This window comes from Embiotoca jacksoni, unplaced genomic scaffold, assembly GCF_022577435.1.
Source record: "Embiotoca jacksoni isolate LCO1_2020_lvr unplaced genomic scaffold, fEmbJac1.0.p SCAF_17, whole genome shotgun sequence".
NCBI lineage: Eukaryota > Metazoa > Chordata > Actinopteri > Embiotocidae > Embiotoca > Embiotoca jacksoni.
The window spans coordinates 10,541,485-10,555,872 of NW_027185307.1; the positions used below are offsets into that span (position 1 = coordinate 10,541,485).

A 14,388-nucleotide genomic window follows, 5' to 3' on the forward strand; every position below is an offset into this window, starting at 1 on the left:
TCACATCATTTCTTAGCTCATTGCTTCTTCTTTATCATTTTGGAAATGTCACGTCCTCTTTCACATTGTATGTGTACGACTTGCAATGCCTTCAAATCCTAAAGTATTTGTCTTAAACTTTGCTTTTCCATCCGCTGTCCACAGTATACCATGATGCAATATATTTTTGACCTGTTGAAACAATGTGTTCTTGTACTCCAGCGCTTTTATTTGTTCATTCCAGTATCTGTAGTATTTCAGGTTTTCAACTTTGCTGCATAAAAAAGAGACTTCTTTAAATAATTTTTGTGATTTAACTAGTAATACTATAAAATATAGCACATTTTTAGTCTTGCTTCTGCATAGTGTCACCTCTTCATCATAAGGCTTGTGATGAATTAGACATGAGACTCTGACATACACATTTATCAAAGAGCAGCCTGTGATGCTCTGTATGTATGCCTTGTGTCATTTTGTGTAACTGGAGACAGTCTTGCGTATGTGCTTATTTCCCATGGTATGCCAGCTAATGTCCTTTGACATGAGTGCCATGCTTTTTTTTCTGGTGAAATAGCTTTGGGAGAATTTGCAGGTGGTCAACAGATAAGCACATTTTTTCCTGGAGTGAATTTCCATGTTGTTAGAGTTTAGAGAACATATTGTTTTTGGCAAAGGTTTTTTGTCTCTTCTCAATATGCTGTAGAGATACAGCCTCTGAATATTTGTTCAATAATTTACTTCAGAGCATTTTGGCAGATTTCCAGTGTGACTCTTCTGGAGCCAGGCACACCCCTCTAAATGTGTTGGGATGTGGAAACGCAGCCTGAGAGCCAGCTGTGTGCAGGTAGAGGAGAGCTGGTGCTTGTCTTCCAGTGTGTATTGTATGAGAAGCACTTTGGGCGCAACAGGAGGGCTGTGATAGAGCGCCAGCATAACTGTAGGGGATTATTGCTGTTGTTCCAGATCCTGAGGGGTTATGGGAGATAGAGTTCTGGTGTATCCTACAAATTAACCACAGAACGTCATTGAATTCAGAAAACAAAAAAAATGTGTTCAGCTCATCCTTAGCTGGGATTTATGGCAGTGCTGTGTGACAGCTCAAGGATATACACATGTCTGATCACTTATATGCTTTTTTTGACAAGTTTTTTTTGTCTCTGTTGGACTCTTTTCCATTAATCGTGGTTTGTGTCTTCTGCTATTTGCCAGTGCAGCTGCATTACAGTGATACAGTAATATATTTGAGAAGCATAAAAGAGAAATTGCCTTAAGGCTTCATGAGGGAATAAAAAAAGTTCAGGGGAAGGAAGACTGTATGACGATGTAGTAACAATATATTAATGCTGTTTTTTTTTTTCTTGTTGTGGCTTTGGAGCAACTAAAAGAGAAAACACACAATTTTCCTGTTCAGAAAAAAGACATGAATTTCACATGAGCAAATACAGATGTGATTGTGCACATGTAAAATATGTATTTTGCCAATGGGAAACATGGTTTTGGAGCATTTTAATGCTGTAATGTGTGAAGCTCATGTAGATTCCCATGTTAAAACCTGTCCTTATATTTCCCCCATGTTATCATACTGTGTGTTACAACATGTGGTAAACATGTGTCATACATGTTACCACGTGTCCCATGTGGAATACATGTAAAACCGATGTGTTTTTCATGTAAGGGTCACCAAAGTTAAAGCTTTGCTCCTGTCAGGATATATTTTTTCTGTCTCTTATTCAGCCAATTATTATTCATGTAATATGCAAATTGCTATAATGCAATACCCAGATGAACATTTATATGGTTAATCAAGGTGAAACAAGGGAGCTACCCAGTACAGTTGCTAATTTGTCTTCAGGGGCACAGGAGATTAAATGGTTACTTAAACATACTCATAAATAGTAGATGTGGGATATAGGTGAGGGATTATGTAGAGGTTTGGTGTCTTTCTCCAGATATCAGAAGCCTTTGACTCACATTAATGTAAAGGGATGAACTTTTGATTTAAAAAAAAAAAAAAAAAAAAAAAAAAAAAAAACATATTTGTCAAATGAAACATACTCGTTTCAGTAGAAATTATCATTTTCAGCCACCTGTTTTAAAAATTCTCTCATTCAAATGAGCAATTTAACAGGTGACACCAAATATACAAATAGGAAGTCTCCGTGTGGTTAAACTGGGAAAACACTCAGTTGGTGGCTCAGATACAGTAGAAGAGAAACCATCCACCCATTGTTTCATGCCTTGCCCCGCTCGTTCTACCAAACTGTCAGGCCGTCTTCGTTTCCTTTGCATTTATAAGCTATCCACAGGACACAAAGTGCTGCCAGCCAACTGGAGTCTGCTCTTTTTTCCATCTTCTCTCTGCCTTTCCATGTCTCCCTCTGTTTCTTTCTCTGTCTGTCTGTGTGTCCGTCTCACACTCTTCTGGAAAGACAGCAGGCAGGTGTGGCAGAAAAAGAGACAGATGGCAAAGATGACAGGAGAAACTTTTTGGAGGGAGGACATGGAAATCAGAAAATGTAAAAAAAAAAAAAGGGATATGAATCCAGCAGAAACACACAGGCACATTTTACTTGTCGACTGGTTTATTTGCTTCATGTCAGCCAGCCACATACACTACACACATACACACACACACACTGCATATGCCCTTTATAATAAGCCTCTTTGATGCTCTGGCCTTGAGGCTGATAGGTATGCTGGAAAGTATGACAGCTTATAACATCACGATGATAGAGATGTCATTGAGCAGCAGTGCTTTATGTGTGACCTGTGTGTTTCTGGCAGAGATTGAATTCTAGGCCCTCATTGCCTGTATTCTGTAGATGTACACACATATACTATATGTGCTGGACAGAAGGCAGATTTGTAAATACAGTATCTAATACATACAGGCCGATCATGTATCTATAGACTTGCATTTCTGTAAAAAAAATGAATTATGCAGACACACACACAGTATCATGGAGTATTATACACACAATTTTGTCCTAGCCTTGTCCTCATTTCAGTCAAGGCCCAGTGCTACCTCTGGATGGGCCATTGACTCCTGTATCTCATAAAGGTACAGTATGTAGTAAAATCTGAATGCCCTCTAGTCTATTGCGGTCTTAGCACAGGTACTAAGACTAATGGGCCTTGTGGATAAGCTCTGAAACAAGACGACTGATGAAGGTTCATGGCTGTAAGAAAGTGACAATAACCAGGCAGCGACCAAGTCTGTTGTTCCTCGTCAAGGATAATGTGGTTGTTATCTTTGATGTCTACTTCTACAGAAGGTCTTCTTCTTCATGATAGTGGATTATAAGAATCCTTTATCTTCCCTTATTCTTTCACTTTGTTGTTTAAACAACCACGTGTTCCTCTGTTTCTGTTTCTTCTCAAATTCTTTTAGTTTTTTTTCAACTTCACCTGTCTGTGATTGGCAATAATAATAATTAATCGTGTTTTGTTTTGTGCTTTTGTTTGTTTCTTGTATTGGTTGCAGGCTATTTCCTCCAAACGCTGTTCCCGCCCTCGCAGCGTTCGTTTCAGGGCTGCATGCAGGCGATCCTGGTGGATGACCAACCTGCTGATTTGCATGCGGTGGAGAAAGGCACGGTGGGGGCTTTCGAGAATGTCAGCCTGGACATGTGTGCAATCATCGACAGGTAGGAGTGATAACTGCTTTCACTCACACAATCATGTCAATGAAAATACACATTCGGGTATATGCAGAGCAGAAAAGCAATGACTCATAAATCAAGCGGCCATCAAGTAAACAAGAGTCTTTGAATTCTGATCCAGAGACTCGTGACTAAGGGCACCCTCTGTTGTCATGATGATGTGTGTGGCTGGTTTTTATGAGTTTGTCATACTGACAAATGTGTGTAATTAATGGAGTGGATTCACAGTGAAAAGGGATCTGTGGAAACATGACATTTTTAAACTGGAAAAAAAAAGAGTAGGTTTCATCCTTGGAAAACACTGAAGGATCTTAATCAAACATCAGAAATGAGCCACACTTTTCTCTTTTTCATTGCCAAGAATAACAGAGCTGGAGATTCTGCACAGCACATCCCAATATTGGCTCACTGGAAGCATTCATTACAACTTGTTGACATTTCAATTTATTTCCTTGTCATGGACTAGACAAACAGATTGGGATGGGATTTGCCATACATGGAATCAGCCATGCCTTGAGTTCAATTTGAGAACCTGTTTACTCTGGAATTGATGACTGTGTGCAAAACATTTAAACTTTGCTGGAAGGTTTAACCTCAGCAATTAAAAACTGGTCCTGTGCTAAATATGGGATCAGTGGTAGCCACGCATCAGACATAACAGCGATTTATTTTCAGGTCAGGTTTGTTGATAATTTCATCAATATCCTTGCCAGGAGATGCAGACACCAACTGCCACTGCCAGATTTAGATCAATTCAGACTCTCTCTGGTTTGCTGGGAGACTTATTAAGTTTAGGCCACAACTTAGGACCACACTAATACAACCAGACAGATGTGAAAATTCTGTTTATGTCAGTTTTCATCAACATATTGTCAGATCTTTTTTTTTTTAAACGTTTTCAGTCCCTTCTAAAATCCCTAAATAGTTCAAAGTTATTTTTTTACCTGTCTCTTTTTGATCAAATATTTGGTGCCTCCATGTAACTGAATGCAGAATTAAGTTGTGCTAATTGTTTCTGTTGACACATGACTGCTCTTTTATAAAATTGTGATTTGATCAAAGGTTACCAGGTAACCGAGTTCAACAGATAGAAGCTGTTCATTTGAAATCTTAACCTAAAGCTGCAATAGGCTGTACCGTACTGAGGAGTGACGAGGAAGATGAGGGTCACAGTGAGGGTCAGAGACCATTGTAAGTCGGCCTTCTGCAACTGCATATGTGTCAAGATTGAAACTGCTATAATTAATATTTTTGCTGTGAGTCATGTTTTAACTTGATTTAGTGAACTTTTTAGGTTACAGTTGCCCATTTTTCACATCCAGCAGATACAAAGGAACATTAGCTTTCATTTGGAATTCATTTGGCTTTCTGACAAATGTCCAATATTGACCCTTTTCTAATGTCTGTATTTAGTTTCCAGAAATACTAACAGTGTTCCACTATGTTCACTAGTTGGTCACTTACACTGTCTACTTGATTTCTTTGTTTACTGCCTTACAGCTGCCTGCTGTTGGTGGAACTAGTGGAAATAGTGCAATGTGAGCGGTGAAATTTACCCGCAAAAATAAAGTTGAAGACCAGTTAACCAAAACAATGATTTAAAACATACTGTAAAGCTCCATAGATCTGAATCAAACTACATCGGTGATTATTCTACATTTGATCCATTTTTTTAAAAAAGGAAATGTTGATTATAGCTGCTTTACCAATCAAAAGTCCTAAGTTTTAACAAGTATCTTTTGCAAATGAAAAAGCAGTGTTATGTAAGTACATACTACAGTGTGAGACGAGGTGTTTCAAACTTATCTGCTCTGGACAGTTCTAACGGTTGGAAAAAGAGGTGATGTGTTATTTTTAGTTTTATTTCAGACATGACCTGAACAAACAAGTTTCTACATTTTCTGAAATTTTAATTTTAATGAAGCCCTCACTTTTGGATGAATTTTCATGCCTGTGTTTAATTTGTAGAATTGCTTGTTGCCCTCTATTTTATTTTGCCTTTGCAATGCTATATGAGGTAATGTAGTATGAAATTATTATTATGATTGCAGATTGCGAGGCATTACAGCTGCTGATAGTTCTTTAGCAGCAGGCTGACTGTGATTTGATTTTTAAAGACACATTTTTATAAAGGTCCTCAGACATCCAGGTTTCTATCCTTGCAGTTTGCAGTATTACCCAGCTCTATTACTCCAAATGTTGTGTATCAGCCCTGTAGTACCGGAGGTGGGCCTTGTTCTGCCATGGAAGATGAATGGGTGCAGTGTTACCATCTAACTAATCAGAATGTCTTTGAAGGCAGTTCAATAGCCCTGTCTGACCTCCTTTTGATCAATGCCGTTCCACTGTGGGATTCTGTTTAGGCTGAGATGGTGGAAGACACAACACACACACACACACACACACACACACACACACACACACACACACACACACACACACACACACACACACACACACACACACACACACACAGCCTCATGCAGACACGCACAGCTGTGTCCATGCAAATTCCCACAATGTGGTTGGTATTCACTGAGGGTACCACATATACACACTCTAAAGGTGCTCTAATCTCTTTGTAGATTTTCCTGTTTTCTCATACAAAGCCCAGAGCACACAGTATGAAGTTGGTTTCCTTCAGCGCTCACAGCTTGTTAAGCATACTGCTTTTGTGATTGTCGGTGCTTGTCAATCACATCCCATTGTGAAAGCACAATGACATTTTATCTGAACTTGTTCGCCGACTGGAGCTATAATGTGTCATTTAAAGCAGTCTGTTTTTTGCAACTTTTAGCCACTTACACGTTAAGTTTTGTACTTAACCAGTTGCTCTGAGAAGCCACTTGTAATTAACAGCAGCAGGCAGGTACATGTGTTACATGTGTTGTCATGCAAAGTGTCTTTGAGCCTAGTTACCCAAACAGTAATGGATGATTATGTATTTTTTTCTACCTATACAGAGAAACCTTCTGCAGTCAGAGCTACAAGTGATTGTATATCATGCGAACAAGCTCCATCGTTACTGTCTGTATGACCACAGAGAGTATCGCGTCTAGCTCCAGAGATAGAGCGTCTCTGTGCTGCTTAACTGCCCGACTCACATCGTGGCTGCAGAAGAAGTCAGCATTTTAAAAGGACCCCTGCAGCTTTTATGAGTCAGTGTTTGTTTTTCCTCCAGCTGGCTTTCCCGTTAACATCAGTTTGATTCATTCAAATAAGCGGACTTAAGATATTATAATCACATAACTTGTACGCGAGTACATGTGTGCGATGTGTAAGTGTGGAAAAAAAATCAGATTTATGACGGCAGCGCCACGGGATCCATCCTCACTAGACCTGCAGGCAGATCAAACCACACACTTTGATGTGCTGTGGATTCATGCTGGTGTTTGAATTTCAACACGAAAAACTGTTATGTCTTAACTACTGTTATGTCTTAACTACAGTTATGTCTTAACTAGTGTTCACACACTTCTAACAATAAGATACTTCCACTTTTGGTTAAGAAACACTCTCTGTGGTCAATAATTTGTGTGTGTCAGTAAAGGTAAACACATAATTTAGTTGCTGTCATTGACAAACATTTGTTGTTGCATCTGTTTTTACACAATGTGGGGAATTTAAAATAGTGATTTATTGCAGATCGTAATTGCTTGTTACCAGGGTGACCAGTAGATTCTACTTTTCTGCACTGACAAATTCAATCTAATGCTCCAATGACAAGACAAAACACCTGTATTCTGTGGTCTGTTATTAACATTCAAAATGAGCAGTTAATCTTTGAGCTGGCATGTGGCTCAATTTTGAATAAATGTATTTTTTTCCTTGTCTACAAGCAACAGCAGTTTCAGATCTGAGCACTCTGAAAGCTGAACAGTAAAATGTCTGGTTGTGAAACAGGCCAAAAACAGACATCAGATGGATGTTTTGCACTGAACATGACTGTCATGTATTTAACATGAAATAAATCACATAATTAGAACAAGAGAAAGATCGATGATGCAGAACTGAACCTGAGCTGTCACCATTTCACTCTGATGTTTCAAAGGTCATTATTGTGTCAATAAGTTATTTAAATTGCTCTCTCCTGTGACAGACTTATTAATATCAATATATCATTAATCCGGCAGGACGCAGTGAGTGTGTGATTCTGACTTTTACATACTGCAATGTACATCATAAGATTTCCTCCTTTTTAAGGCAGCGTGTGTCTTGTAAATGTTTATAAGTACTATATCTTTCTCTCCAGGTGTATGCCGAATCACTGTGAGCATGGCGGTCGCTGTAAACAGACGTGGGACAGCTTCAGCTGTTCCTGTGATGGAACAGGATACACTGGAGCCACCTGCCACACTTGTAAGTATGTCAGTGTGAGTGTGGTTGTGTGTGCGTGTGTGCATGTGTGCGTGCGTGCGTGCGCGTGTGCGTGTGTGCGTGCGCGTGCATTTGATTTGGCTTTCCTCGGCTTGCCTTTGAGTGATTAAGCTGTTTCTCGGTTTAAATTCTCAGCAGAGGAGCAGATGAACTTTTGAAGTGTTCAGAGGCCAGGCTTTTCCGACTACACTGTGTGTTTTGTTCTGCTCAGAGAAAAAGAAATCCGACCCGTAAAGCGCCAGCACATTAAGAGAACAGAGTTACAGAGAGAGAAGCAGAAAGGCTTACGAATTTGAGAATGCCATCTCTTCTCCCATACGCCACAGACATTGTTCTCTTTAAAGAGAAGGAGAGTGACAAAAGTTCTGGCAGTATTGTGTATATTTAACCTAAAACAACAGATTTAATATAATGGAAGTCTGAGGAAGTTAGATAGAGGAATAAAGTGAGTGAAAAAGATATTCTTAAAAATATAGCATTGCAGAGGGAGAGGAATAGTTGGAATAGCATCAGAAAAGGGAATAATGCCTAGATTTTAAAAATACAGAAGCAAAATAAACCAGATGTATGTTGAGAAATATAATTTTGACAATTTATCTGTGTTTTTATGCGTATCTAAATTCTGAGTGTACAAATGTATTCACTATCTAGTGCCCTGCAATATCATGTACTGCATATAATATTTATATATGCAAAAAAGACAACTGTTAGTAATAATGCAAAATAATGACAATATGTAGGTGACCGAATATATTGCTCACAATTCAGTGTACTATTGAGTATCCATTATACAGAGGCTAGTGAATGTGAATGAGTGAACAAGGGACTGATTTCTAAAAAAAAGTATGAAGGACTTTCTCTCTAATAGGAGACAGCTGAAGGCACAGCAGCAGCCTGGAGATTAGGGTGTCTGGTAGGGGCCTGGATGTGGTTCAAATCTGGGGAGCAGCCAATAAAATGTTGGTAGGGACTGAGAGTAGATGAGCAATTGTTTTTGCCTTCCTTAAAATCCACTGCTTAAGCACGGAAATCTAAACAGTTGCCCTCGTGGAGTTGATTCAGTAGCCAGCAGTAGATGGCTGTGGGTGTATCATATGGGGCTGTGAAATAGGGCATTGCTGAAAAATAACATGTCTATCCAGTGCTTCACTGCATCAAGAAAGGAAGAAATAAGACAGGAAAAGGATAGCTCGGAACTGGGGGCTTTACTTAGAGTGAGATAAATGTGATGTTTAAAGGTTGGTTGCCTCATTTTACCAATACTACTCAGCCCATGACTCTAGAGCTGCTTTGTCAAGACCAAGAGAATAACCCTGGTGGTTATTTCCTTGGGCTTGGAGATTATTTTAAAAAAAAATGCTGGATTTGTAAAATGGGGGTGTTTGAAAACTGCTGTTTTTTTACTGGTGAAAATAAGGGTTTATTGAAAAGACACTGTGAAAATAGTAGGAGCTCTTTGATCTGCATATTCATTATTATTGTGAGATGGAACATTTGACCTACTAAATGCCATAGGCCAACATCTCAAAATGATATAGATCATGATAAAGTGACAAAACAGGAAATTCTAAAAATAAATGGACTTCGTGTCATAATCCACATTGACAGGTACCCGTACTCCTCTGGGAAGCACATCTACTGGCTCAAACTTAAAACGGCAAGCTGTTGTTATGGAGCGCTCGGTGACAGTAGATTCACAGGGAAAGACCGAAACTGGTACAACAACTGAGTTGTGAGGCTTCAGCTCATCACAAGTGTATTTGAGTGGACCACAGAAGAGTGGACTATTGGCCTTGACAGAGGTCTGTGCTCTCTGAGTGAGTGCATCATTATAATCTCCACTGACAGAGCTAAACAGATGGCTGGAAGTGTTTTAGCATCTTAAAAATAACTGCCATTGGTTGGTTTTCCAGTTTTGGCTAAAAGCTCTTAAATGGCTTCCTCATACAATACTTTAAATTGTACTGAAGTCCATTTTTTTTTTTTGTTCTGTTGAAGTTTACTGCTTTCATTTCAATCTATTCTAATCATGTTTCCTTCCGAGCTACTTCTTTGACTTTCTCTGTTGCCCCTATGGTTCACAGCCAGGAAGCAATCAAAGGAGAAATGCTGGTTATTCAACTACCATTGTGTTAGAGCTTTTGACCAATGGCTTTGAACCAGAACAGCAATCCTCAATAACTGTGCTGATACTTGGGAGGGAGCTCAGCAGGTTCATTCCTTCCAACGCCGGTTTTATTGAAAATAATTTCCTCTCAGCAAGGTACTGCATCGCAGAAAAACACCACTAATCAAGGAGACAGAGATTGTAATGACAGACAAGGTGCATGAAAAACAGACACAGTGTGTTAAACTCCATGTTGTGCCTGCGAACAGTCACACCTCAATCAAAAGAGTCTCACTCTAAGTCGCACTCTCACATTTCTCTTTGAAGTGTAATTCTTCTGCCTGTCCCATCTCCATCTGTCTGTGTGGAGATCAACACAAACGTAACATCAATATGTTGTCACATAGATTGCCTGAGTGCGTGGGACAAGACACCACTTCTTGACAGGCACTGAATAGAGACAAGAGGCAACCACATGAGATTTACTCCTGGAAGGAGAGAAAAAAAAAAACAGCTTCACACATACACACGTGCTGTTTTAGATCCATCCTGGAATTTTACACTTTAATTAATCGTTGGTCCATTATATAACAAAATTATATGAATGTGTGAAATATTACTGTGGTTAGCATGTATGTTTATGGTATGATATCATGACTTAACATGTGATTTCTATCCCGACAGAAGATCTTCCAAAATCCATTTAGTGGCTTACTATAGTTTCTTCTCTTGCATCACCCTCATGGCAGAGAATGAAAATGACTCCGACACCAATCTATGCCCACTTTCAGATTTACCAAGGAATCAATCACTCTGATTTGACATAAATCAATATTATCTTATTGCTTCCTGTATGCTGCTGTAGCGAAAAAATTTCCCCTCGGGGATTAATAAAGTAACTACCTAACCCTAAATCAGTGGATTAAAACATTTTTCTCCACTAATGGTTAAGATTAGAGAACAGTTACGTTCTCTGTTCATCTGTCATCCATCCAACACTATGCTGTTTTAAGTTAGTATGAATAATTTGCACTGTCAATTCATATCTCAGCATGTCACAATGTGACTGAAACAATGACTTTTATTATAATTTCAAATTTTGGAAGGATGATAATGTGCACTGTAACTTCGATGGTTATGGGCTTTCCTGTGTTTTCCTAAAACCCCTTTATTTCTCTTTATTTCTCCACCTCCAGCCATCTACGAGCCCTCATGTGAGGCCTATAAGCATTTGGGCAGGTCCTCTGACGCCTACTGGATTGACCCCGATGGCAGTGGACCCCTTGGCCCCTTCAAAGTCAACTGCAACATGACAGGTATGTGTGGCAGTGTCTGCTGTCACTGCTCTGTGTGTGTGTGTGTGTGTGTGTGTGTGTGTGTGTGTGTGTGTGTGTGTGTGTGTGTGTGTGTGTGTGTGTGTGTGTGTGTGTGTGTGTTTTTTTCTCACTTCCTTACTCCGTCTAGTCCCAGTGACCTGTGAGGAAAGTGAACTCCATAGCCTGTTTCATTCTTAACCCCAGAAAGCAGCAGTCTTAACCTGCTATACCTGGGGTTTCCATGGCAACAAACTCACAGTTACTGACATTTAACTGTGAGGGAGCAGGGAGCAGCCAGCAGTGATGCTCAGATGCACGTACACGTCTTAACACACACTACAAACATATATGAAAGGAACCTGTTTTGCAAACATAAGAGTGCTCCAACTGCCTGAGTGACACTTGTGTCAGAGGCACACACGCACACACACACACACACACACACACACACACACACACACACACACACACACACACACACACACACACACACACACACACACACATATACAGCGGAATAAGTAGATAGTCTGGAACAGCAGAGCATGCAGGCAGAGCAAAGGCGAGACTTTTAATGAAATGTCACTGCACTCCACGGGCTAGCCCCTTAGTCACGCTGAATAGCACACTCACACACACCTCCAAAATGTTAAGAGTTTCACTTTCTCGCACACATACACACACCTCAGAGACCTGAAACACACACACACACACACACACACACACACACTCCCTGACTGGCAGTGTGAATGAACAGGGAGACGTCTGAGTGACTGGTTCATGCTGTAACAGCACAGAAGTGTCTATTAAACTCTGGGGCCTCATGGCTTCTTAAATTACTCAGAAAGAACTTCACTGCCATTAGAGCTAAACTGCAGTTTTATCTGTATGTCTGTATGTGTATATGTGTCAATATATCAGCATGTGAATTAATCTATATCTGTGTAATTTGTGTAAATCTAATTATACATTTCTAAGTGTGACTAAGTTAGTAACATTTGTATTATGTTTTTGTATTTTTTTCATGTGTAGAGGACAAAGTATGGACGACAGTTATGAACAACCTGCCACCCAAAACTGTGGTCACTGGCTCTAGTAGAGAGAGACGTACCGTGCTACAGGTCAACTACAGCGCCTCCATGGACCAGGTAACTAACACACACACAAACAAACACACATACACATGAGCAAGCATTATGCATGGAAAGTCTTGTTTAGCTCAGTGCAACATTTGCATAGATTTAGCTCTTGTAATTTTGGATTGTATATAATGTTACAAACTAAATAAAATCAAACTCATGAATAACTTGTCTACAAGTTAATAAACTCGTAAAAAGGTCTTCCACAAAGTAAAAGCGGTGTTATTTGTAGCTTGGACTGCCACAGCAGGGCAAGTGACTGTAACTGACTGAGTAGTTACACCACTGGTAAGCCAAAAGCTACTGTCCAGCCATGTACAATCACTGTAGACCTTGTCTTGTTATATATTAAAACACAATGGAAAAAACTAAATTTAAAGAAATAAAATAAAACACTGGTGTCTACTATGTATCTAATCTAAGTCTACCCAAAGCTGACAGAGTGCTCTTGAGAAGCTTAGTGAACCCCAATGTCCCCGTCTTGGCAAACTGTTGAGGTTGAGTTTTTCTATGTCACTAACCTGAGTAAGATAATCCAGTGTAGAAATCGGATGTATTTGTGATATGTTCTTAAATTCTTGCTTGTCATGGTCTTTGAATTTTTTGATCGACTCACACAGAATAAATGAAGTCTGTACCCATGGTAACAATGATGGTACAAACCAGTTTCTGGTTATTTTGGCAAATCTACAGTGCAGGACCTGCATGCCTCATTCAATCAAACTCCACAGAGCTTTAGTGATTCAGTCTTTATGCACAGGGATAAACTATCACTTGTCTGCTGTGGTTCTGCCACATACAGCACAGCTCAGACTACCTGAATCTGCTTTCTCACACTCGAGTCGATACCTTAATCTTTGTGGTGAGCGGTTATAGATTATAGTTTTTACTCTCAGTCAAAAGAAAAACTGTGTGAATGAGTAGAAGAAAAGTGGAAACAAGATAAGGTTCAGAATAAAAAGTTGACTTTCATCGGTGAACAAAGGTTGAATTTTTTTTCTAAATCAAAGGATTTGCATGTATCAACATGAAGGGCACACATGGGTCTTTGAATATGAAAGAAAACAAATACAAGATTAAAACTTCAAGCAAAATTTAAGTTAGTTTCATATGTCCATCTTAACCCTATTCAGGATAGAGCAGGTATAGATAATTGAAGGATGGATGGAAATAAGGATAAATAAAGTTATCAGCTAATTATGGATATATAGAAAGCCTAAAGAATGAAATGAACTCTTACTAGCACCGCCACCCCATGTGAGGGTGAGAATGAGTGAGAGGAATTTCAGTTTTTTTATTGAGGACTGAACAGGCAAACCCAGTCGGGTCAATGAGGGGTCTCAGAGGTGAGAACAGGAACCAATTAGTAATGAGGAAAGGGAGGTAAAAGGAAGTGAAATACCAGAAGGATATATATCAGGCCAACAAGAGAGAGCAGTTTTTACCTGAAGTGTGTACAAGACCACCATGTTCCATGAGATGACATGGTTTGAGTAGCATATCCTCCCTGTAATTATATTCCTTCACAATTTGTATGGATCACTTGTTCCATTTTCAGCTCCTCAAAGTCACTGGAAGCTAAATTATAACAACTTTACAGTGCACTTCCTTTAATTTTGCAGCTCAATAATTTGTTCTCACGTGAAATTGACCTGTCTGGCTGAATAACATAAAATGAAGGTACAAATCCAGCGCTTGTATTTCCAGGTGACAGCCATCACCACCAGTGCAGAATACTGTGAGCAGCGAATCGCCTATAGCTGTCGCATGTCCAGACTGCTCAACACTCCAGGTAAAGGCTGAGGCTG

General features: G+C 39.5%; 1 protein-coding gene across 1 annotated transcript in view; it reads left to right on the plus strand.

Annotated features, from left to right (window-relative positions):
• cntnap2a (contactin associated protein 2a) overlaps window positions 1-14,388 on the plus strand; it is a 312,740-nt gene that overhangs the window by 194,512 nt on the left and 103,840 nt on the right. The window contains exons 11-15 of the mRNA XM_069151565.1: window positions 3,464-3,626; window positions 7,894-8,000; window positions 11,322-11,441; window positions 12,474-12,589; window positions 14,288-14,372. Coding sequence (XP_069007666.1) covers window positions 3,464-3,626; window positions 7,894-8,000; window positions 11,322-11,441; window positions 12,474-12,589; window positions 14,288-14,372 — 591 coding nt within the window. The remainder of the gene's footprint in view (window positions 1-3,463; window positions 3,627-7,893; window positions 8,001-11,321; window positions 11,442-12,473; window positions 12,590-14,287; window positions 14,373-14,388) is intronic.